The sequence below is a fragment of the Rhinatrema bivittatum genome, chromosome 18 (genome assembly GCF_901001135.1).
Source record: "Rhinatrema bivittatum chromosome 18, aRhiBiv1.1, whole genome shotgun sequence".
Lineage (NCBI taxonomy): Eukaryota > Metazoa > Chordata > Amphibia > Gymnophiona > Rhinatrematidae > Rhinatrema > Rhinatrema bivittatum.
Window position 1 is genome coordinate 57,801,555 of NC_042632.1, and position 26,093 is coordinate 57,827,647.

At 44.6% G+C, this 26,093-nt stretch overlaps 1 protein-coding gene across 4 annotated transcripts in view; it reads left to right on the plus strand.

The window, feature by feature from the left end:
* The window catches only part of CDC23 (cell division cycle 23), a 52,807-nt gene that overhangs the window by 12,779 nt on the left and 13,935 nt on the right, over positions 1-26,093 (plus strand). For 3 of the 4 annotated variants that reach the window (XM_029583592.1, XM_029583591.1, XM_029583593.1), the window contains 11 exons: positions 4,154-4,196; positions 4,841-4,946; positions 5,087-5,219; positions 5,426-5,603; positions 5,715-5,812; positions 13,479-13,560; positions 15,835-15,988; positions 16,092-16,211; positions 16,527-16,602; positions 25,617-25,678; positions 25,764-25,842. In XM_029583592.1, the coding sequence (XP_029439452.1) occupies positions 4,154-4,196; positions 4,841-4,946; positions 5,087-5,219; positions 5,426-5,603; positions 5,715-5,812; positions 13,479-13,560; positions 15,835-15,988; positions 16,092-16,211; positions 16,527-16,602; positions 25,617-25,678; positions 25,764-25,842 (1,131 nt within the window). The remainder of the gene's footprint in view (positions 1-4,153; positions 4,197-4,840; positions 4,947-5,086; positions 5,220-5,425; positions 5,604-5,714; positions 5,813-13,478; positions 13,561-15,834; positions 15,989-16,091; positions 16,212-16,526; positions 16,603-25,616; positions 25,679-25,763; positions 25,843-26,093) is intronic. The other variant, XM_029583594.1, reaches the window with a different exon arrangement.

Consider the following 26,093-nt stretch of genomic DNA (forward strand, 5'->3'; position numbering starts at 1 on the left):
ACCTTATCAGAACATCTTCCCGGATTTTGTCGTCTGTGGTTTTCAGGCAGCTTCTTTGGTTACGAAACTGGTTGGTGGATGTCTGATCTAAATCTCAGCTCAGAGTGCTGCCCATTAAAGGGAAGATGCTTTTTGGAGAAGATTTGGAGATGCTCCTGGGTGACAAAGGTCAGGTTGCTGGAGGACAAGTTGAAGAGCTGCAAATGTCTCCTCTCTACGGGCCTTCGCTTCAGAGCAATTTGGCAGTTTCAGCAGAGTTGGGCTTTGGGAGGAGCTCAGAGACAAAGCGCTGGTAGGCAGCAGTCCTGGTCCCAGTCCTTTCAAGGCCAAAAGCCAATCAGAGATGGTTCTGGCTTTGGAGCATTGGGATCAAAGTCCATCCGATGAGGCAAGCAGACTGATCCTTGGTACTACAGGAACGAAAATTATCAGGTAAGAAACTAATTTTCCTTTATAGAGGGTCGGCTGATTCTACTCTTCGAGGAATGGATCAACGTCACATTGGATCAGTGGGTCCTAAGTGTGATATAACAATGTTACACTTTACAGTTTGCTTGCCCGCTAAGGGACTTGTTAATGGCGTCTTTTTTTTGCCTAAGCAAGCATAAGGCAAGTGGTTTGGCTGACCTTAGACCGTTGGCAGATGCTGGAAGCCATATTCCGTGTCAGTGGATGTATAGGGAACAGGAAGGTATCCCATTTATTTGTGGTCCCAAAGAAGGAAGGGCCCTTCACTCGACTTTGGATCTGAGGATGGTGAACATGGCTCTCAAAGTTCCTCATTTTTGGATGATTGCATTTTTGGATGATTGCAGCAGTGTGCAAGGAGAGGTTGGGGCTTCTCTAGATTTAACCAAAGCATACTTGCACATAGCAATCAGACCAGATCATCAGACTTCTGAGGTTCATGATCAGTTTTGCACCCTGCCCTTTGGTCTGGAGAAAGCTTCGAGAACCTTCACCACGGTGATGGTTGTGGTGGTGGCAGCTCTTGGGAAGGAGGGCTTCCTAGTTCACCCATATTTCAACGATTGACTGATTCGGGCGATGTCGGAGGGTCTTGCTATCAGGCTGTAGCAGTGGTACTGTATTGTTTAAAGTCTGCAGTTGGGTTGTGAATCTGTCAGTCAGTTAATCCCTTCTCAGGACTGGGAGTTCCTGTGGGTGCATTTTGATTCCAGGATTGGGAGAGTGTTTCTCTCCAAAGAATGAATCGGCAGGCTGCAGAGTCAGGTTCGCAGCTTGTTGGTTCCCAGAGTCTGGAATTACCTGCAGTTTTCTTGGTTCCATAGCTTCCCGTTAGAGTTGTTTATTTTGGGCGTTTGCTCATATGAGACCGCTGCATGGCACGTTGCTTCCCGGTGGGATCTATTGTTGGACCAGTTTTATCTGCTGTTGCCTGTTACGGAAATAGCCAGGTCAAGTGTCTCATGCTGGCTTGATCACGAACCCTTAAGATGGGTGTAGTCTTGGATGGTTCCAAACTGGATAGTGGTTACAACTATGTCAGCCTTTCTGATTGGGGGGGGGGGGGGGGCACTATGTGCCAGGCTCAGCACAGGGCCGGTGATCACCAGAGAAGCCGTCATAGCCAATCAATTTTTTAGAGATGAGAGCAGTGTGCCTCACGTTGCAAGCCTTTTTGACGCTATTACGAGTGCACCCAATAAGGATTTTATCTGGCGATGTGACAGCGGTGGCTTGTATCAAGGTTGGACCAAGAGTCTAGCATTGACTCAAGAGGCCCAGGAACGCTGAGCAGAGCAGAATCTGAAGCTATTGGCAGCCTCTTACATAGCTGGTTTATTATGTTCAGGCAGATTTTCTCAGTCGTTGGCAATTAGATCCCGGGGACTGAGTTGTCGATAGAGATGTGGCTTATCCGTCACAAGTGGGGATCTCCCTTCTTAGACTTGGTGACAACTCGCAGAAATTCCAAAGTTCCACGCTTCTTCAGTCACAGAAGGGGGTCATGGAGTGGAAGGAGTTGATGCCCGAGTACTCCCATGGCCGCAAGGGGTCCCCCTAGCCACAGCTGCTAGTGTGCAAGGTGTTGCGATAAGCAGCAATTCTTCCGGGAGCGGTGATTCTAGTAGCGCCGGAGTGGCCTCGATGACCCTGATTTGCTGATTTGATCATTCTTGTGGGGGACAATCTGCTGCATCTTGCTCATCTTCCCAATCTGCTGCACCAAGATCCCATGTTTTCAGACCAGGTGGTTTGCTTCTGTCTCGTGGCTTGGCTTTTGAGAGGAAGCATCTGAGGTGCAAGGAAAATCCTGAGGATGTCATCTCCAGCCTATTGCAAGCTGGGAAGACTTCTACATTCTTAATCTGTGTGACGGTTTGGAGTGTCTTGGAGGTTTGGTGCACAAAGCAGGGGATTGATTCTACTCTACTGACCTTCTTGCAGAGAGGATTGGTGTAGGGTTTGGCCTTTAATACCCTTGGAGCCCAAGTGCTGGCTTTGAGCTGCTTTAGAGACAAGGTGCAGGAAACAGCCCTAGCTGTGCGTCCAGATGGGTTGCGTTTTATCCGGAGGCAAAGTATTTACGGCTTCCGGTGTGGAAGTCCCCCCTCCTCCGAAGCCTTAACTTGGTTCTCGGGGGATGGTGGATCGCTTTGAAGAGAAATGATATAGGATCTTACCTTAAAGGTAGCTTTATTGGTGGCAATTTGTTCCACTAGAAGAATTTCGAGCTTCAGGCTGTATCAGACATGGGCCCTTTTTCTCAGGATTTTGAGGGTGGAGTTCTTCTTTGTAGACAGTTCCCTTTTTTCCTTCCAAAGGTAAAACCGGCCTTGATACGTTTTCTTAAGGTCACTGATACCTTTTGGCTATTGGATCTTCCTTTTGTGTTATGGAGTGGCACTAAGAAGGGAAATAAGGCTTCAAAATCCACCGTAGTGCTGTAGTTGAAAGAAGCGATAAGTTTGGCGTGCTTTGCTCAGGGTTGCACTCTTACCGAGCTCACTATAATCGATTGCAAGCGACATCCTGGGCTGAAAGTCGGCAAGTGTTGCCACACAAGGTTTGTAGACTGGCTGCTTGGCAGTCGTGCACGTTCGTCAGCCAGTATCGCTTGGATGTCCAAGTTCCAGATGCCTTGGGTTTTGATGAAAGTGTACTTCGAGCGGCACTCTTGCAGCCCCACCCTGTTTAGGGAAGCTTTGGTACATCCCAGGAGTCTGGACTGATCTGGGTTTGAACAGGGAAAGGAAAATTGGTTCTTACCTGCTAATTTTCATTCCTATAGTACCACAGATCAGAGTCCTGCCCAGTTGGGGTAAAGAGGCTTGGAGAGTCCATGCAATCTGTTATTGTAAATACACTGAGTATTGGCACAGATTTTGTTTTCATTTCTTCTATGGCTAATGTTGGAAACAACCGTTCCCATTATGGGGTTTTCCACATCCTACTGCTTGGTTGGGGGATCGTGTTATTTATTTATTTATTTATTTAAAGTTTTTTTTTATACCGATTTTCCTGCATAAAATGCATATCAAACCGGTTTACAATGAAACAGAATGAGCAGGAAGTAAAATTCCTTAGTCTAATACATTTAAACGTCAATAATGAAATAATTTTAAACAAAGCAAAAAGCTAAATAACATTAATAAAAGTTAAATTATTAACATAAACATAAATATAATTATATTAGAAGGAGCACAAAGGTTAGCATGAAGGGGAGCACAAAGGGGAAAACCCCTTTGTCACGCCCGGCACGCGACGCCTGGTTATGTGCTGGTTTGTTTAGTTTGTGGTATCTTGGCTTGGGTACAGGTCAGTACTGAGTGACTGCTGATGGCACACCAGATTATGAGCCAGGATCAGCGCAACTTTGTCTCCACCTGCTGGAAGGGAGGCAAAACCCAGGAGTCTGGACTGATCCGTGGTACTACAGGAATGAAAATTAGCAGGTAAGAACCAATTCTCCTGTCCCTGCCCCTCTCTCCAGCCACGACAGGATAGTATCTGCCACAACCACGTTGCTGTGAGATGCTGGCAATGGAAAGGGAGAAAGAGACTGGGGTGGGGAGGCAGATGGGGGAAAATGAGCGGAAGAAATCTGAGCAACTCATTCCCAATACTGTCATAGATGATGTTGCCATTTTATAAAGTCTCATTGCTATTTTGTGTCTACTCTTTATAGTCTGGAGAAAAGAAGAAGGATGATGAGACTGTGGACAGCCTGGGTATGCAAACACTTTGCTTCCTTGCTTCAGAATCAGTCTCAGATTATCCTGGGAATTGGCACAACTACTTATATAGGGAGAAGAGGGGATGCAGCCTTATTTGCATTGAGGGGAAGGGAGGACGTCGTTCCAAATATGCTTGGGTATACTTGTACCTAAACTGTTTGAGCAGGGAAAGAGGGAGATCAGAAGACTTGGCTGAGGATCAGCTTTACGTCTGAGAGTTCAAACATGCAAGAGGGAGGAAGATGTGGTGCACACAATAAAGGATCCCTGATGCATGTCTCCTGGCTCAGGATCAGGAAGAGTATCAACATAAGGGGATAGAAATACACAGATCCCCGCCAATGATAGCTTGTGGTGCAAGATCCCAGCACTGGTTCAGACTGACCTGCAACTGCTAAAGGACTCCTAAACATTTGGGTTTCTTTTTATTTGGGCCGTTGTAGTTTGTAGTATCTGCTATAGAACTATGCAAAGCTTTGGTGCGGGGAGAGGGAATGGGGGATGTCAAAACGGGAATAGCAAAGAAAGTGGGAAAAGGCAAGATTGAGGTGCAGGCATTTATGTGGGAATAGCTGTATTAGCATTCTGAAAGCCTGGCTAAGTGCAGATTTTTTTCCTAAGTAACTTTTTTTCTATAGGCCCTCTGGAGAAGGGACAAGTAAAGAATGAAGCACTGAGAGAGCTGCGGGTGGAACTGAGCAAAAAGCACAGAGCTCAGGATTTGGATGGCTTTGGTCTTTATCTGTAAGTGTACATATTATCCTTTCAGGGACTCTGTGCTGCTCCTAGAGCTGTGTTATGCATGCTGTAGCAATAGAATAAAGAATTGCACAGAAAAGTCCTTTAATGGTTTGATGTACTTTTGCTTTTTCCCTCTGTTTCAGGTACGGAGTGGTGTTGCGGAAGCTGGACTTGGTGAAAGAAGCCATCGATGTGTTTGTGGAAGCAACTCATGCCTTGCCATTACACTGGGGAGCTTGGCTGGAGCTGTGTAACCTCATAACAGACAAAGAGATGGTAAATGAGTGGGATTATTCCAGAGCTGAAATTATCTGAAGGAGGCCAGACCAGGGACTAGTTATATAATAAATACAACTAGTTGTGGCAAGGCCTTTGGTGAGTGGTAGAAGGGACTTCCTGCAGGAATTTGGTTAGAGAAGGGAGGGGTTAATCTTGGCAACATCTGGCAAAGCCAACCCTTCATTGGTTCTATTTGCCACCAGCTTAAGTTCCTGTCTTTGCCTGATACCTGGATGAAGGAGTTCTTCCTGGCTCACATATTCACAGAGCTGCAGCTGATAGAGGAGGCCCTCCAGAAGTACCAGAGCCTGATTGATGCTGGCTTTTCCAAGAGCACCTATATTATCTCCCAGATTGCAGTTGCTTATCATAACATCCGAGGTGAGGAAGAAAAAAATCTCCATTGTTGCAGTAAAAATGTCATATTATATAATTGTCTTAACCTTTCTAGCTAGTGCATAATGTTTATTTCTGTTTACTTTGTCTTTGCAGATATTGATAAAGCGCTTTCTATCTTCAATGAATTACGGAAACAGGACCCCTACAGAATTGAAAACATGGACACTTTCTCCAATCTCCTCTATGTCAGAGTAAGCTATCTTCTCCCTGATGTAACTGATAATATTAAGAGAGGACACTTTCTCAGAACTTTAATGATGCATTAGTTCATATCTTATATGTAAAAATCGTTTGTAGAAGTCGATCTTTTAAACACAGCAGCGCTATCTATTACTTCATGTTCATACCCCAGATCAGTCCAGACTCCTGGCTTTTACCTTTCTGCCAGTAGATGCAGACAGGAAAGTTTCACTGACACTGCTACATAATTAGTGTGCCACCTGTAGTGCCTCAGTATTTCTCTGTCTCCAGCAGATGGTGGCAGTCTCACTGACACTGCTTCATAAACCCCAGTGCCACCTGTAGTGCCTCAGTATTTCTCTGTCTCCAGCAGATGGAGGCAGAGTTTCACTGACACTGCTTCATAAACCCCAGTGCCACCTGCAGTCCCTCAGTATTTCTCTGTCTCCAGCAGATGGTAGAGGTGCAAAACCTGCAGTCTGGAGTACATAAAAAGAAAAGACCTTTTTTGTCCAGTTCCTCTCAGGGAGTTGTTAGGTCCTAGTGGGGCCATCCTTTTTGGTTTGAGGTGACCCTTGTTGGTAGCTCAGTCCTGGATTCCATGGGGGTATAAATCTGGTGGTCAAGATTTACACGCCTATGAAGGCAGTGGTGAGTTCCACTGACAACTCTGCATTTGATCAGTCCGGCTAAGCAGGGAAATATCTCCTTTCATTTTCTGTGCTGGAGCGGTATTAAATCTTTGTTTAAAAAAAAAAAAAAAAGGTACGTGTGGCTGCTTCACTGTGGATTAGATTGCAGTGTCCAGTCAGGGAAGGAGACAATTATAGGGTGCAGACTTGTTCAGCGAAGGTGGTGTTTGTGGTGGCATGCGCCTCCTGGCCACATGGTAATGGTGCGTGACAAAAATTGCCGATCTTGTGGGGAATCGCTTATCACCTGCATGCACACAGGACTACCTCGGGGGCTTACCCAATATAAACACACAATTACTGGGATTATAGCTGGGGGCTTGAACCCAGGAGCTTATCCCCTACACAAATAGCCCCACACATTGATTCAGTACATCACAGGAATATAAGTTTTATCTGAGCAATTGGAGGATAGAACACACAAATTCAGGTCATACAGAAGTAATGGTAGATAATAACAATTGGTACATATATAGGAAAATTAGTTCTTACCTGATAATTTTCGTTCCTGTAGTACCAAGGATCAGTCCAGACAGTAGGGTTATGTCTCCCTTCCAGCAAGTGGAGTCAGAGGTCAAAGTTCTAAGCACCTCCCATATCCCCAGGGTGCCTCCTGCAATCCTCCAGTATTTTGAATAACAAAGCAGAGACTCATGAAGAAGGATAATCAATGACTAGATCAACTATATATATATAAATAGAACAAATACATAACAAGAACAAAAAACGTAAGAATCTTCAGAGCTTCTTAAATCATTGCATAGGAAAAAGTTAAAAAGGAAATCAATCTAAGAAATAAACAATAGTCAATAGCGGACTCTCCGGAAAAAAACTGGGCGGGAGTCTGGACTGATCCTTGGTACTACAGGAACGAAAATTATCAGGTAAGAACTAATTTTCCTTTCCCTGTACATACCAGGATCAGTCCAGACTGTAGGGATGTACCCAAGCTGCCCTAAATGGGGTGGGATCCGGAGAGAGGAGGAGCACAAAGACTACAAAGAACCAAATTCAGATTCCACGATGGACAGAGAGCCTGGCTTGGTGGTTTCAAATGTTTGGCTCCTTTGAGAAAACGGACAACATCCGGATGCATAGCGACAAACACCATTCTCCTTACCTCGCAAACAGCCTATTGCAGCAACTTGGACGCGGAGCGAATTATAAGCCAGACCCTTTTTTAAACTGTCTTGTAGGAAAGACAAAATGTCCATGACTGTAGCTCTGCGTGGAGACAAGCAGGACGTATTACACCAACTATCAAATACCTTCCATACTCTTAACATAGGTAAGAGAAGTAGAAGGTTTTCTCGAACTAAGCATGGTAGTGATGACTGAGTCTGGGTAGCCTCTCTTTTTTTAACTGCCACCTTTCATAAGCCAGGCCGCTAGACAAAAGTGAACCGCCTGGTCGAAATATACTGGACCCTGTCGAAGGAGGTTGTGAAGGTGACCTAGGCAGACGGGACCGTCGACCGCTAAATTGATGAGATCCGCATACCATGGTCTGCGAGGCCATTCCGGAGCGATGAGAATCACCGGACCTTCGTGAGATTCTAAGCGTCTTACGACTTTCCCTATTAGTGGCCATGGTGGAAACACATAGAGAAGGATGTCTTTGGGCCAAGGGAGAACCAGGGCATCCACCTCTTCCGCTCCGTGTTTTCTCCTTCGACTGTAGAACCGATCCGCTTTGGCATTGACATGGGTAGCCATCAGATCTAGCCTGGGTGTCCCCCACCTTCGGGTGAGTATGCTCATTGCCTCCCAGGAAAGTTCCCATTCTCTGGGATCTAGATACTGGCGACTGAGAAAGTCCGCCTGAACATTGTCTACGCCTGCTATGTGCGATGCCGCTAGACAGCGTAGATGAGATTCAGCCCAGGTCATTAGCATGTCTGCTTCTATGGCGACGGAGCGACTTTTTGTGCCGCCTTGCCTGTTGATGTATGCTACCGTTGTGGCATTGTCGGAGAGAACCCTCACCGACTGATGTTGAATAAGTGGTAGAAATCTGCGGAGTGCTAGTCATACCGCTCTGGTTTCCAAACGATTGATGGACCACTTGGCTTTTGAAGTTGTCCACTGACCTTGTGTTGATTGCGACTGGCATACAGCTCCCCAACCGAAAAGGCTGGCGTCCGTTGTCACTAATATCCACTGAGGTGGTGACGTGGTACCAACCACCAATTTAGACTGGACCGAGCCGGCTCCAGAAGGGGTAGAGGAAGATGAAATTCCTCTGACTTGGGGTCCCACCTGGAAAGCAACGCCCTTTGCAAAGGTCTTAGATGGGCAAAAGCCCAGGGGACCATATCCAGAGTAGATGCCATAGATCCAAGAACCTGTAAATAATCCCATACCGTGGGTAAAGTTAGATCTAAAAGGCGACGAACTTGCGACATCAATTAGAGCATCCGGTCCTGTGGAAGAAAAACGTTTCCCACAGCCGTATCGAATCGAGCCCCCAGAAACTGCAAGACTTGTGTCAGGATTAGATGACTTTTCTTGAAGTTGACTACCCAACCAAGAATATGGAGAAGATGCAGAACCTTCTGGATAGCTAGTCTGCAAAGAGTCTGTGACTTTGCTCGGATGAGCCAATCGTCACGATAGGGATGAAATCCCTTCTCGTCTGAGTGCTGCTGCAACTACCACCATCGCCTTGGTAAATACTCGAGGCACAGTTGCTAGACCGAAAGGGAGGGCTCGAAACTGATAGTGTTCGCCTAACACCATGAAACGGAGATATCTCTGGTGGGACTTCTGAATCGGGATATGAAGATAAACTTCGGACAGATCTAAAGAGGCCAAAAATTCGTTTTTGTGGACGGCCGCAATGACTGATCTCAAAGTCTCCATGCGGAAACGGGAACCCGAAATGACTTGTTTACTGCCTTCAAGTCTAAGATTGGACAAAATGTTCCTTCCTTTTTGGGAACAATGAAATAAATGGAGTAACGACCGGTCCGATATTGGGACCAAGGGACCGGAACAATAGCTCCTAGATCCAGCAAACGATGTAAGGTTTGACGTACACGTTGCTGCTTTAGGAGAGAACCACTTGGGGATACTAGGAAAAGATCCTGTAACGGACAGGCAAAATCCAAAGCGTAGCCCTTTTTTATAATATTGAGGACCCATTGGTCTGAGGTAATTTTGACCCATTCCTTGTGAAAACGAGAGAGACGTCCTCCTATCTCTGGCAACAAGGAATGGGCCGGCGCACCTTCATTGGGGAGTTTTGGAGGATGGAAAAGATTGGGAGCTCTTAGTACGGAGAGGCCGTCTCCCACGAAAGGAATGGGCCCATAACTGAGCCCTGGAAAGCTGTTGACGTGTAGAAAAAGATGGAGTTCTACCAGTTCGGAACCGTCTCTGGCCTCGAAAACGGCCTCTAAAAGTACTGAAAGAATGAGGTTTATCCTCTGGCAATTTATAAACTTTATTATCTCCCAAATCCTTAATGAGCTGCTCCAACTCTTTACAGAAAAGCAAAGATCCTTTAAAAGGAAAAGAACCCAAACGAGATTTAGAAGTTGCATCAGCCACCCAATGGCGGAGCCAAAGAAGCCTTCTAGCCGAAACTGCAGAAGCCATTGTACGAGAAGAAGTACGTAATAGGTCATATAACGCATCAGCCGTATATGCTACCGCCGATTCCAAACGATTGGCTTGCTCAAGTTCTGCCGACGGTAAGTAATTGTTGGACCCACCGAAGGGTGGCCCTCTGCATTAGACTACTGCACACCGCCGCCCGTACTCCTAAAGCGGATACCTCAAAGATATGTTTAAGAAGAACTTCAATTTTTCTATCCTGAAAATCCTTGAGAGCCGTGCCTCCCGTGACTGGAATTGTGGTGTGTTTAGCAATGGCAGACACTGCAGAGTCCACTTGAGGGACCTTCAGCAAATCCAGAAATTCTTGTGGGAGTGGATAGAGTTTATCCATAGCCCTAGTCACTTTAAGACCAGCCTCTGGAAAATCCCATTCTCGAGTAAGCAATTGGAAAAAGTTTAGGATGAAAAGGAAAAGATTTAGGCGGAGCCCTAATCCCTGCGAGAACAGGATCCCCAGGAGTGGAATCCGTTACTGGCTGTGGCGCTGGAATTGCAAGTTCCTCTAGGACAAAAGGAATAAGAGGATCTAACTCCTCTTTGCGAAACAATCTCAGTACTTGGGGATCATCCCCTCCCACCAGAGCTGATTCCAAAACCACCTCATCCACCGTATCAGCCGAGGCTCCCAGGAGAGGGTCTTGCAAGTCAGGATCCTGATTTACAGGAGGCAGATGTGAAATAGATTCCTCTGTATGTTTAGGAATCTTAGCAGGCGGTGGTTGATTAAAATCTGCATCTGCTGCAGCCTCCAAATATGCCTTATGCATTAATAAAATAAATTGTGTAGAAAATGGTTGTTTTAAAACCCCCTCCAGTGGTAAAGGAGACTGAAGAGTGACATTGTCATGAAAATTAGAGTGCTCTGGACTAAAGGCAGGAGGAGATAATCCCTCAAGCAGTTCCCCTCCCCCAGACCACACGCCACCGCGATTGTCGGGTAAATTCAAAATGGCCGCCGCCCCCGCACGATTCGGGGACAGGGCCGGCAAGGGAACGGGTAAAGAAAAATTTGAATCGCACGTACGCAGCAACGGCCGTTTTCTGCCTGTAAGAGGCAGTTCTGACGGCCCTTCGCCTCCAGAAATACAACTAAAGCAAAGACTGTCTCTGGAGAGCTGCGCTGCCGTCTCTCCACAAGCCGAACAACGAGAGCCCCGCGACATAACAGAAAAAAAAGGCAAAGAAAACTACAAGCTTTGAAAAAGAAAACTGTGAAATAAGATTGTTTGTTTGTGTCTCAATAACATTTTTTTAAATTTTGCCTTGGACTTGATAGTCTTTTGTTCAATTTAAATCTTTTTATCACCAGGTAATGGAGCTTTCTCTTCAGGGGAATGCCAACCTCCCTGGAATATATTAAAACATTAAGCTCCCTTCAGAGGCATAAAAACCTTCTCTGGCCCACTGATAAATTCCCCCCCCCCCTTTTACCCGGGAATGATAGGGGTCTTCCGGGTGACAAGGCTTATAGACACAGCATCAATTAAAAGTATTAGTTTGTGGGGGGTTTTTTTAACACAAGATCTAGTCAAAGATCAGCCAGGAACAAAAACTCCCTTAACTGTAAATAAAGGTAAATTTACTCAGCTGAGCAAAGTAACAGGAGCGCAGGGGATGTCTGGAGTCAGAGGATCGCAGGAGGCAGCCTGGGACATGGGAGGTGCTTAGAACTGTGACCTCTGACTCCCTCTGCTGGAAGGGAGACATAACCCTACTGTCTGGACTGATCCTGGTACGTACAGGGAACTCTCCCCTTCTCTGTTATTTCTCCTTATGCACTAAATCCCCCTTGTTATATGTAACTCTGCTTCGGCTCTCTTGTTTGGTTAACTAGTTAAACCCCTAAGTTCAATGTAAACCGGTCTGATATGAATCCCTTCATGAAGACTGGTATAGAAATATGTTAAATAAATAAATAAATGCTTGGGAAAAGCAGCGATGTTCCCTCCTTCCGAGTTCTTATCACTTTCAGGCGCAGCTGTGTGGCCTTCACTCACTCTCAGGCTTTAGTATAAGTTCATTTATTTTATTTATTTATTTAAGGGTTTTTATATACCGCCACCCGTTAGAAAACATCACCTCGGTTTACAATGAACATTAAATCAGCAACAAGCTTTACAATCCGAACAATTATAGAATGGTACATATCTGATGAATTAAAACTATAAAATAATTAATATCAAATAATCAAAAGGAGGCGCATTAGGCCAGAGGAACAAAATAACAAAACATATTTACAATTTGTGAATATAATATAATGTGAATATAATATAATTGCTTGCTTTCTCACCATAGACCTACTGGACTAACTAAAATAAACACTTGCCTGTGCAAAACAGTAAATATGAGTTCACTCAGATTGGCCTGTGGCCTTCAAACTTTGAATTCAAATGGCCCAACCTCCACAAACATTCTGAGCCAAAATGACTCCAACAAAAGGTCACTTACGATTTCTGTAGATTGGATTATCTCTTTGTACTGTGGAGGGAAATAAGACCTCTAAGGTTACAGTGGTGCAGTGACTGAAGGAAGTGATCAAGTCATCTTACATTTCTAAAGGTGCTCGCTGCTGGGGGGGAGGGGTTAGTGGTGCATGCGACGCATTCTCAGGTGACTTCCTGGACTGTGTCACAATGGGTGTCTCCGCATGAAATTTTGCAGGATGGCTACTGGGAAGTCGTTTTACACTTTTTCCTAGGCCTTATCACTTGCATGTCGGGGCTTTGGCTTCCCTGTGCTTTGGTGAGAGTGCTCTACGAGCAGAACTCTCCAGGTCCCACCCGAGTGAAGGGGAGCTTGGCTATGTCCCAGGAGTCTGGACTGATCTGGGTACATACAGGGAAAGGAAGATTGGTTCTTACCTGCTAATTTTTGTTCCTGTGTCCAGAGACCCTCCTATTTATCGGAGGAGAGTCCGCTGCTCGAACTGTTGCTTTGCATATAGTGCAGAGTTGTTGGAAGTCTTCTTCAGTGCTGATCGCTTATGTTAAACTTTTTGGAAATGAGTTTTCCATGGTCTTTTTAGGCAATTTCACCTTCTTCCGGAGGGGAGGGCAGGGAGTTTGCTTAGAAGTTTAAGGCTGTTTCTGTCATCTTGGCTTGGTGCAGGTCAGTACTGAGGGACTGCAGGTGGCACACTGGGTTATGTACAGTGTCAGTGAAACTCTCTCTGTCTCCATCTGCTGGCAGGGAGGCAAAACACAGGAGTCTGGACTGATCTGGGTAAGTACAGGAATGGAAATTAGCAGGTAAGATCCAATTTTCCTTTTCTGAGGGAGGAAGGGTGCACCATTGTCCTGGATTTGCTTTGTTTCCTGAGCTGCTGTTATCTTTGCAGTCACTAATAAGTTCTCTTTTTCTCCAGAGTATGAAACCTGAACTGAGCTACTTAGCTCATAATCTGTGTGAAATTGATAAATATCGTGTGGAGACATGCTGTGTTATTGGTGAGTCTGATTTATTATTTACTTTTCAGGCCTAAGTCAGGAGAAGTTTGAAGAGAATTTCAAGATGGTAATGAAGTGATTATATAGAGCCTCTCATACAAATATACAGTGCCCTATAGTATTATGCCTAAACACAAACAGCTATGACCTGCTGGTGCACACAAGATCTGACGTTGGAAAATATCATACAGTTGAGATGAAGGTGATTTGTACAAGGTTCTAATTTTTAGGCAAAAATTGTAGCAGTGGGAATTTATAATTGTTTGACTTGACTTTTTGTAATATATTGTTTTCTGTCTAGATAGTGGGCTGTAGCTTTTCTCCGGCTGTGAATTAGTTTTTTTTTTTTTTTTCTTATTGCTTTTAAATCCACCCCCCATGCCACGCCACGTCCTGTAACCGTACTCCTTGAGTCAGATATGTAGGAAGCATGTTTCCCATACATACACTTTGGATAGCTGTCTAAGGGCCAGGGGATAGAGCACAGCAAGGTTGCCTGCATCTCTCCACCCCCACCCACATCTACAGGCTTTTCATGATTGCCATGTGGAGCAGGCTAAGATGCTCAGAGTACTATGATTTTTACTGCTTTAAAATCTGGCACCAGGTGCACAAAAGTGTGTGGGGATGGGGGAGAGGGATTTGAGAGGATAGCAAAGAGACAAATAGAACCAGAAAAAGCAAAATAGCTTCTTGCACCTCACCCTTTAAAGAAAAATAAGAGCAATTTACCCTGGCTCTTAAAATTTTTGTTCTGGTGCCCAAGTTTTCTAAAATCTTCATCCTGAATTTTTTTTTTTTTTTTTGATACTATGCATGGAATTCAGCTATGGAAATAAGATCTCTTACTCTAGTTTTGTTTAAATAATTTTGTATTTTCTTGTGGATGATTTTCTAATGTTAATAACAACAGCAGGGAAAGCTGGCTCTCTATTGCCTCTTAATACTGATTTCTTGTCTTTGATTTGACTTCCAGGGTCCATGCTAATTTTGAGATCAGGCTTCTAAACGTCCGTGCTAAGTCTTTGAGTGGTGGCATGGTCCTTTTTAGCCTTGATAAGATTGAAGTTTGTTCAGCTAGCATTCCTAATGCAGGACGTCATCTTATCTTATTGCTCTTAGCTGCCAGACAGAGGGCATACTCGGTCATCTTTTTTTTAATTCTGATAAGTGGCTGCCTTTTGGACAGAGATTGACAAACCTGTCTCAGAAGAATTTAACAACTTACTGCTTTTCTTATGGGCTTTTTAAAGGGAACGTAATCGAGGTAATTTTCAAAGGGACTTCTGCAGGTAGAACAGTGTTTGGCCTTTCACCAGATTGCCTGCCTGATGTGTGCATGTCATGTTCACACACAAGTTTAGCAGACACAGCAGCTTGGGGAAGGCTTTGCCCTTGTGCTCATTCTTTGCCTTTTTGAAAAGTGTGCATATAAAATTTCCGACAAGTTTCTGCTTACAGTTTTGCAAATGTAATTTGTGCAGGTAGTTTTGGTAGAAAAAGTATACATACATGAGAACTTTCCCTTTGAAAATTTGTATAGCTAAATGCTATCTGATTTGTGCAGAAGTAATTGAAGAGCAGTGTCCATCCTGGTGGCTCTATTAGTACATTTCTCTCCCTATGGGGATGTTACTGATTCTGTATCACTTCTGCTGAGTATATAAGGTAGATAAAAGAGAAGGCACTTCATGAAGTTAGCATGGGGCACATTTAAAAATAATCGGAGAAAGTTCTTTTTCACTCAACGCACAATTAAACTCTGGAATTTGTTGCCAGAGGATGTGGTTAGTGCAGTTAGTGTAGTTGTGTTTAAAAAAGGATTGGATAAGTTCTTGGAGGAGAAGTCCATTTCCTGCTATTAATTAAGTTGACTTAGAAAATAGCCACTGCTATTACTAGCAACAGTAACATGGAATAGTTTTTGGGTACTAGCCAAGTTCTTATGGCCTGGATTGGCCTCTGTTGGAAACAGGATGCTGGGCTTGATGGACCCTTGGTCTGACCCAGTATGGCATGTTCTTATGATTTGCTCACCAAACAGCTAAGGAGGTACAAACTTTCTTTATTCTCCTTTGAAGTTTATCTAGGGTTCCTCTTCTAGACTAGAGGCAGGAATTGTTTTGACCGGTAGGGTGGGGGGTTAGGAGGGTTCATTCTACCTCTTGTCCTGAGGAGGTGATTAAACCATCCCTTTAATGCCATGTACTGCATCTTCCTCTCATTTCCTTTTCGTGTTCTGTATGTATTTCTTCCTCCCCTGTCTTGTCCTAGGGAATTATTATAGTTTACGCTCACAGCATGAGAAGGCTGCACTGTATTTCCAGAGAGCATTGAAGTTGAACCCTCGTTACCTTGGTGCTTGGACTCTCATGGGCCATGAGTACATGGAAATGAAGAATACCTCTGCGGCTATCCAGGCCTACAGGTAAAGAGAGGGAGGGAAGGATTTGGGGGTGGGAAAGAGGTTTGTTTGAAGACCTGAGAATTAATGTGTTTTGATATTGAAGTTTTCCTGTGTTTCTCTTTAGACATGCTATTGAGGTGAATAAGAGAGATTACAGGGCTTGGTATGGACTAGGACAAACATACGAGATCCTCAAAATGCCCTTTTACTGCCTTTATTACTATAGGCGAGCTCATCAACTCAGGTAACTTTCACAAAGTGACTCCCAGCTGAGATGAGTTGTTGCATCCTCTCTAAAGATTTTGGGAAATTCTTTTTCTAGCTCCTGCCTTCTCTCATTACAAGTCTTACAGTTGGTGCTTAGAGCTCTCTGGTGATTGCATTTCTTCTTTCAGCCGTTGTTAGTATTGTGGGAACTGCAAAGGCTCCTTTTTTGTTATTGTAAGCAAGCTCATCTCTTCCCTCAATTACTTTGACTTTGTTTGTGTTTTGTTTTTTTTTACTGTTTAAAAGTGCTTTGAAAACAAATTTACAAATGTGAAATGTACTCTCTTCTCAGGCCCAATGATTCCCGAATGCTGGTTGCTCTGGGAGAATGCTATGAGAAACTCAACCAGCTTATAGAAGCCAAAAAGGTGAGGGAAGCGGAAAAAGAGCTGTCCGAATAGGCAGCATAAATCCGAACAAGCTGAACCAATGCCCAACATTGCATTTCCTCTGCATTGCTCACTGGCTAAACACAGACACCCCAGGACTTACTCAGACCCCTCCCCAGTAGACCCACATAACTTGGAGCCCAAGTATTGCCTGACGTTACTCCTGGATCAACCCTAGCAGTTTTGTAACTTTTTCATTTAAAAGGATTTGGTTCTTATGAATGAATACCTCTTAGATATCTGAGTGTCTCTCTTCTCAATAGGATATATTTATTTATTTATTTATTTATTGTTTTTGTTATACCGAGTTTCATGATAGGCATCACATCAACCCGGTTTACAAATAACAAGGAGTGTAAAGCATAACGTAACGTAAAAAACAATATTTTCAATAAGAACCTTGAACTTTAAATACAGTGAATCAGAAAAAGGGAGAGGGAAAGTTACAAAAAACAAGGAAAATAAACTTGGGATGGAAGGGGAGAAATTGAACAGCACAATATTTACATTTCAGCCTATTGATACATTAGAATAGCAAGTGAAAAATGAAACGGTACATAGGTAATCAAATGAATAAATATGACACAGTTGTGAATGGTAATAGTATGATAAATATTCAGCAGGAATTAGTGAGAGAGGGTTTGAGGTTGGTTGATTCGTGTTTACATTCCATTATTGCATACGAGTTAGTGCTAGTGAGAGGAGGTTTTATTCAAGGCTTGGAAATGCTTTTTTGAAAAGCCAAGTTTTTAGTCTTTTCCTAAATGTTAAAGAGCATGGCTCTTGTCTCAAATCAGGTGGGATCGAGTTCCAGAGAGCTGGACCTGCTGATGAGAAGGCTCTGAGACTCAAGGATTTATGTTGGTAGGTTTTGGCCTTTGGAATTTGGAGTGACTCTTTGTAGTGTTCCCTGATAGGCCTGGCGGAGGTGAATTTTTTAAGTGGTATTTGTAGGTCAAGTTGCGTGTGTTGGTTGATAGTTTTGTATATGATGTTAATGGTTTTGTACATGATTCTATAGTGGATCGGAAGCCAATGGAGGTTTTTGAGAATAGGTGAAATGTGGTCAATTTTCCTGGAATTTGTAAGGACTCTGGCTGCAGAGTTCTGAACCATTTGTAAAGGTTTGGTGTAAGAAGCTGGGAGGCCTAATAGTAATGAGTTGCAATAATCTAGTTTGGAAAAGATTATTGCTTGCAAGATTGATCTGAAGTCCTGAGTGTGAAACAGCGGTTTTATTCTTTTCAGGATATGTAATTTGTAGAAGCAATCTTTGGTGGTTTGGTTAATGAATGTTTTGAGGTTGAGACGATTGTCTAGGATGGCTCCTAAGTCTCTTACGTGGGTTGTTTGAAGGAGTGTGGGTGGTTTAGGAAGTGTGTTATTGTTTTCCGGTGATATGAGCAGGAATTCTGTTTTCGAAGCATTGAGTACAAGGTTAGACTGTTGAGGAGAAGTTTAATTTCTAATAGGCAACTGTCCCAGTATTCCATTGTTTTTTGAGATTGATTCTTTTATAGGGATTACGATCTGTACGTCGTCTGCAAAAAGGAAATGTTTCAGGCTTAATTTTGTTAGTAGTTGGCAGAGTGGTAGCAGGTAGACATTGAAAAGGGTGGGTGAAAGTGATGATCCTTGCGGCACTCCTCTATTAGAAGGGTGGTATTGGGATTCTTTATTATGAATTTTGACTCTGTATCCTCTGTTTTCTAGAAATGTTTTGAACCAGTTTAGTGTGGCACCTGTTAAACCAATGTTTGCCAGCTGTTTTAGAAGAAGGGCGTGGTTGACGGTGTCAAAGGCCGCCGAGAAGTCAAGGAGGATTAGAAAATATGCTTGGCCTTTATCAATACCAGAGAGTAGGTAGTCCATGAGTGAAATTAGTAGCGTTTCGGTGCTTGCGGCTTTGCGAAAACCATATTGGTTTGGGGACAGAATACTGTGGTCCTCTAGGTAGTTGGATAGTTGGTAGTTGGATAGTTTACCAGTTGGTAGTTGTAGTTGGTAGTTGGATAGTTTACCAGTAAACTATCCAACTACCAGTTGGTAGTTGGATAGTTTACTGGTAAACTACCAACTGGTAGTTGGTAAACTATCCAACTACCAGTTGGTAGTTGGATAGTTTACCAGTTTTTCCATGATTTTAGCTATAAATGGTAGGTTGGAAATAGGGCGGAAGTTGTTGGGATCACATGCATTTAGATTTGGTTTTTTTAGCAGTGGCTTGATTGAGGCAGTTTTTAGGTCATCTGGGTAGATGCCATGTGATAAGGAGCAGTTTATAATATCTGCTAGGGTTTTTGCTATTGTGTCCGGGATAAGAAGAAGCATTTTGGTAGGGATTTGATCAAATGGGTGTGATGACGGTTTCATTCTTTTTAATACATTTTGTATCTCTGTGATTGTGATGGGTTCAAAGGCATTAAGCTGGATGTCTTTATTTTGGGGAAGATATGTGTTATCTGGAGACGTAGTGTTTGGAATCAGCTGATTAAGGAGATCCGATATTTTTTTGTTAAAATGAAGAGCCAATTCGTCTGCTTTAGTCTGGGCTTGTTCGGGTGGTATATCTGGAGTGATAGGTATAGTGAGGCTGGAAACGAAGGCGAATAGAGCTTTTGAGTCAAAGCTGAGATGATGAACCTTTCGGGCATAGTAGTCTCTTTTGATTTTCAACGTGGTACTTTTGTAAAGATGGAGTGATCGTTTGTAATCAGAGAGTGAGGCTGGTGAAGGGGCTTTGCGCCATTTTCTTTCTTTTTGCCGAAGTAATTGTTTGAGTTTTCGTAGTTCATCATTATACCAGGGTTGACGTTTGGATGTATTAGCAGACCTTGTTTTGGTTGTCAGTGGGCAGAGAGTGTTTGCTATAGATTTTGTTATTTTGGACCAGGATTGGAGGGCAGCGTTAGGGGTAGATACTTCAATGAGTGGTAGATCCGAGGTTAGAGCTTTACTTAGATGTTCCGAGTTGCAAGGTTTTCTGTATAGGAAAGAGGGTCTTGAGTTGAGTTTGGAGTCTGATCGAGGTAAGGAAAAACTGGTGGAGATTAGAGAATGATCTGACCATGGGACTTTTTTGCAATTTGGTTGTTTTGTAAGAGAAATACCAGTGTTTGTAAAGAGTAGATCGAGCGTGTGGCCTGCTTTGTGGGTGGGTTATTGATTTGTTGTCTGAATCCCATCGCTGACAGTGCGGTGAGGAGGGCTTCACAGTTTGTAGAGAGGGGAACTTTGTCAACATGTAAATTGAAGTCACCCAGGATTATAGCAGGGGAGTCAAGATTGAGATGCAGAGTTATGGTTTCGATGATAGGAGAGGAGTCTGACTCTAGTAAGCCTGGCGGGGCGTAGACTAGCAGGATTTGGAGTTGTTCTGATTTGAACAATCCTAGTTCTAGTTTAGTTACTGTACTGATGGGGTGGTGTGAGAACCTTAAGGATTTTTTTGCAGCTAGGAAGATACCCCCTCCTCTTTTTTTTTGTCTTGGGATGGAGAAGAAATCGTAAGTCTGCGTTGGTAATTGGTTAATGAGTGTGATGTCCGTGGATTTGAGCCATGTTTCTGTTATGGCGCAAACGTCTGGGGTTGTGTCCTGCAGTATGTCGTTGAGTATAAGAGTTTTGTTGGTGAGAGATTGGGCGTTGAATAGGATTATGGTGAATAGGGTGAGTCCTAGTAACTGTGTAGTGGGGGAAATCATGATTGGGATGAGTGATTTGTAGGTGCGTGGTCGGTAGTACATTATTGTTCAGGTTGGATCGGTGCTGGATGAGTGCTACCGGAGCTTGGATGTGCTGCTAGAGACTGGATGTGTGCTTCTGTAGCCTGGATGAGTGCTGCTAGAGACTGGATGCGTGCCTCTGGAGACTGGATGCGTGCCTCTGGAGACTGGATGCGTGCCGCAGGAGATGTATTTCAAGCCTTGTCTCAAAAGGTGGTAGGTACATTATCAACCCACTTTGGTAGCCTTTTTCTGGACTGTTCCTGCTCTGCATCTATCCAAAAGTACAACCTCCAGAAATGGACACTGTACTCCGTGAGGCCTTGCCAATGACCTGCACAACAGCACAAGCACTTTTTCCCCCCTGCTATTACGCCTTTCCTTTATGCATCCAGCTCTGGGCACTGCTTACTGTTTTTTCCTCTTCCTTCTGCCCATAGTCCCGAACCTATGGGCATATCCTCTCGTCCAGCGCAAATGGAGGCAGAGTTCTAAAACTACTTTTTTTTGACATTGCTAGACTATAAGTGATAATTAGAATACATTCAAACAGTGTTCTCTGCCTCCAGCCCTTGGATGGGAGGTTAGAGCTTGTGCTCTTGTAGCTGATTAAGAAGAGGTTGTTTATTTTTTACTTTTAGCACCTTTACTAGTGTGGCCATGCTCCTGCGGACGGTTCTCCTGCAGTGAGGCGAGCCCTAGACACTAATTTATTCACTCCTTTGAGGAGAAGTCCCTATTCTCTAAATTGGCCATTATTTGGGGATTTAGATAGTTACCTGCACTTCAGCAGGGAATTTCTGTGACCTGTCACATTTCAGAGAAGGTCCGTCGTTGCAGTGTAATTCTGCTGATGATCCTTATGCTCTTTGTGCCACAGTAAAGCTGAAATGCCTGAACTAAAAACGTTTTTTTTAACTGAAGAGAATGTTTATGGCTATTTCATGGTTGTGATTTAGTCCTTAAACTTGTTTTGAGTCAAATTGATCTTAATGGGCTGATCTGCTATGGTTTGTTCTGTGCAGTGATACGAGCCAGGACAGCAACGCAGCTCACTACCCATCTGATGGGGTTTGTTCTCTCTGGGAGGGCACTACCTGTGTGGTTTGAGCGTCTGCTTACTCCGACGTGCAAATGCTTCTGGAGGCCAAGTTCCTGCAATTGATAAGTCTTGCAGTGAAGCGTGCCATTGACAATTTGAAAGCTCACCACCTCTTGTCGGGACTCAAAGCAAGCCCACTAACTCAAGGGCTTCCATCCTGGCGCCCATCCCTTGAATGTGGTGATAGGTTGAGCAATAAAAGACAGTTGAGAAGGGAAGGTAACACAATTTCCCTCTATGTACCCGGATCAGTCCAGACTCCTGGGTTTATGCATCCCTGCCAGCAGATGGAGGCAGCGTTTCACTGACACTGCTTCATAAACCCCAGTGCCACCTGCAGTTCCTCAGTATTTCTCTGTCTCCAGCAGATGGAGGCAGCGTTTCACTGACACTGCTTCATAAACCCCAGTGCCACCTGCAGTTCCTCAGTATTTCTCTGTCTCCAGCAGATGGAGGCAGCGTTTCACTGACACTGCTTCATAAACCCCAGTGCCACCTGCAGTTCCTCAGTATTTCTCTGTCTCCAGCAGATGGCAGAGGGTGCTAAATCTGCAGTTTTGAATAACTTTTTTTCTTTTGAGCCTTCCGCCCAGAGGTTTCTTTATTTCTTTTTAGGAATCCTTTTGGGTCCTACCCCATCCAGTTGAGACGGATGAGCCGGGGGTTGTCACCCTTCTGTGTGCTCTTCTGTGCGCCCATGGGGTTGTCCAGATCTCTCCCTGTCAAGGGGCTGCTCTGGCGGCTGCAGGCTCCATTGGAGTTTATCCCCCTATTCCTGAGACTTGCCTTAGGCTCTGGGTCTCAGTGAGGTAAAGGGTTGGTTTTTTTTTTGGGAAAAAAAGTCTTTGATTCATTCAGACAGTGGCACGGCACTGCTGTGTGGGCGAACTCCTTCTCTCCCTGTGGCGGTAAGAGGGGCTGTTTTTCCGTGGGGGGACTGCTTTTTCTGCGGTTTCTTAATATTTTTTTGGGTCTCCCCTCAGTTATGGTCCATGGTGCCGCGAGTGACTTAATAGGGGCAGGCTTTGTGCCAGTTATGCTGATGTCCTCCAGCTGAAGCAGCATCGAAGGTCGGGCGATTCGGGGCCGGATGCGGGCCAGGGTTCTGGGTTGGACGCTGTTTTTTGCCTGGCCGGAACGGGAGTGGCAGCCATATTGAAGGCGGTTAACAAGGGGAGTTTCTGGCCTTACTGGATCTCACGGAGGCCTATCTGCACATTCCTATCCATCTGGACTCGCAGCATTTTTGCTTCATGGTCCTGGGGCAACATTTTCAGTTTCAGGCCCTTCCTTTTGGACTGGCCACAGCCCCAAACACCCTCTCTAAGTTGGTGGTGGTAGCAGTGGCACTTCGGAAGGAAGGGGTTCTAGTGCACCCATATCTGGATGGCTGGCTTATCAGGGCACAGTTGGAGGCTCTCTGCCATCAGTCGTTAACAAAGTTCTCGATGTTCTTCAGCCACTTGGTTGGGTGGTAAACAGAAGAGAGCGCGGTGCGGAGGGAGTCGATGCACTGGTACTGCCGTGGCCCCGTCATCTCCTCTATGTGTTTCCTCCATTGCCCCTGATAGGCAAGGTTCTGCGACGAATAGAGGGCCACCAGGGCTTGATAATTCTGGTGGCGCCGGCGTGGCCTTGACGCCCTTGGTTCGCAGATCTCCTCAACCTGGCGGAGGAAGGACCCTTACGGCTAGGTCATCTCCCACGTCTCCTCCGGCAAGGACCAGTATTTTTCGACGGGGCAGATCGCTTTTGTCTTGCGGCTTGGCTTTTGAGAGGCGCAAGTTGAGATGCCGCGGCTACCCGGAGGCCATGATATCAACTTTGCTGCGAGTGCGCAAGACATCTACTTCAGTTGCCTATGTCAGGGTGTGGAAGGTCTTCGAAGCATGGTGCTCGATGCATACCATACAGGCGACTCACGCCTCAGTTACTCAGGTCCTTTCGTTCTTGCAGAACGGGTTGGACAAGGGTTTAGCTTACAACTCTCTACGGGACCAAGTGGCTGCCTTGGGAGCCTTATGTCGCTGGGGGGATAAGACCCTCCTCTCTTCTCATCTGAATGTTGTTCATTTTCTTAAGGGGGTGAAGCATTTGAGACCACCGTGGCAGTCTCCTTGTCCCTCCTGGAGTCTCAACTTGGTGCTCAGAAATCTAGGAGGACCTCCGTTCGAGCCTCTGCGTGCCGCTAGTCTCAAGGACCTCACTCTCAAGACTATCTTCCTGGTGGCCATTGCTTCGGCTCGGCTTGTTTCTGAGCTTCAATCATTATCATGCAGGGAACCTTATCTCAGGCTCACTGATTTAGGGGTTACCTTGCGTACGGTACCCTCATTTCTTCCCAAGGTGGTCTCCACTTTTCACCTTAATCAGATGGTGGAATTGCCTTCTTTTTCTTCGGTTGACTCTCGAGATCTCCTTAAGCTTGATGATAAGCGCTGTCTGATGCGTTACCTGGAGGTCACCAATGATTTCCGACTCTCAGACCATCTGTTTGTTCTCTAGTCTGGTCCTAAGAAGGGATGTATGGCTTCCAAGACGACAATAGCCCACTAGCTGAAGGAGGCCATTGCGGCAGCGAATATTGGCGCAGGGAAGACTCACTCGCTTCGTTCTCAAGCCACATCTTGGGCTTGGGAATGCCTCTCGGTCTCATCACAGGAGATCTGCAGAGCAGCCACTTGGAAATCTCTCCATACCTTTGCTCGGCACTATCGCCTGGATGTCCGAATGTAGACCTTTGGTTCTTTTGGTGATAGGGTCATTCGAGCAGGGCTATCTACGGCCCACCATCTGGACTGATCCTGGTACGTACAAGGAAAAGAAAATTATTCCTTATCTGCTCATTTTCGTTCCTGTAGTACCAAGGATCAGTCCAGACACCCTCCCTCTGTTTTACTGCTCGATTTTGATTGCTAGTTGTCCTTCAGGGTTCCCTGTGTGTATATATCCATAATCTCTGGAGAGCCTTTATCTACAGTTCTGTTCACAAGTTGCCATGTTGCACACTCGTTGGTTCAGTTTTTATGATGACATATTGTTCAGTTGGTTTACTTGATCCCTCTGTCTCTTTTCTCTTTTTCTCTGGCTTTGTTAGTCTGTGTACTGGGGAATGAGGCCAGGGATGCGGGCTTATGTAGCACCTCCCTCAGAAGTTTGTTCTGACTCCATCTGCTGGACGGGGGACATAACCCACCGTCTGGACTGATCCTTGGTACTACAGGAACGAAAATTAGCAGGTAAGGAATAATTTTCTTATCAAGCTGTATCTACCCCTGAACCAGTTTTTAATCTAGACCACCAGCTTAGGTCCTACTTTCTAGCCTCCTTTGTAGGACAGTATCAAAAGCTTTTGACGTCAAAGTACTCTGCATCCATGGACATTTTTCTCTGGTCACCCAACTAAGGGAGTCAACCAAGCAGCCTCTGATCCTTCAGCATGCAGGATTCAAGATGCTTCATCACTTTTTTTTATTCTTTAGAAGTCTCTCTTTCTCACCACCAAAGTCAGACTGAACAACTTGTAATTTCCAATCTATTACCACTTTTATAAAGAGGGACAATATCCACCTCCCTTTCCTGCCCTCCAAAACATCCCTTCTCCAGAGGTCATTGAACAGGGTTCTTCTGTTGATTTGTTAACCTCCGACATCACTTAATATCCTAGTATGTATCTTCTCTGGCCCTGTAGCTTTGTTTGGTTTTTCTAGTTCACAAACACAATTTTCAATGGCATTTATCCAACTAACATATATAACCCTGCTAGCAATGGTGTACGGAACCGTTTACCTCTAGGTGGTTCATTTGAAATCCAGCACCGGTCCATTGTGTCTTAAGGTTGATATCCTATATGATTAAGTTGGTCTTTGCTTAGTTCCCACAAGTATCCACATCATAAATTACCTTCAGCTTTAGTTTCAGTTCACCCTCTTTGCAGAGAATGAGAATGGAGATTGGGACGAACCCATCTAGAGAGAGGCTAAAGCAGATAATGTTTTAACTACTTTGTGGATACATGGAAAATTATTAGATTATGATGTTTTCAGCTGGATACCTTAAGCATCAAATTCATTAAATCAAAAATATATTTTAAGGTTCAGAATAGGCAACAGCACATTAACTGCTGGACCTTTATTTAGGAGTAACAAATTTTGTCATATTGGCAGTGCTACTGGAGGGCCTACTCTGTGGGAGATGTGGAGAAAATGGCACTGGTGAAACTGGCAAAGTAAGTGGGGGAAGTCTCTTTCTGGTTTGCAGGGCCTGGAGCTTCCTGGACTGGGCTCTTACTGATTGCACTTCTCTCTTTCCAGACTCCATGAACAGCTGAATGAATGTGAACAGGCTGCTCAGTGTTACATTAAATATGTGCAGGACATCTACTCCTGTGGGGTGAGTGGGGATTGGGAGTTTGGAAATGACTTAAAAGTAAACATGTTTGGAGTTACCAGTATGTGCAGGATGCATTTTGGGAGAGGAAAATAACTTGCAAAGTTTACAGACTGATCTATGCTGGTTTCTCTGCACAAGAAGCAGATGGAAATCTCTGGGGCTGTTCTCATAGGGAAAATTTGGTCATATTTTGCCTTTGAAAGTCGAGGCAAAATTTGTGGGTAAAAGTAGTAGTAGTAGTATTTGTATTT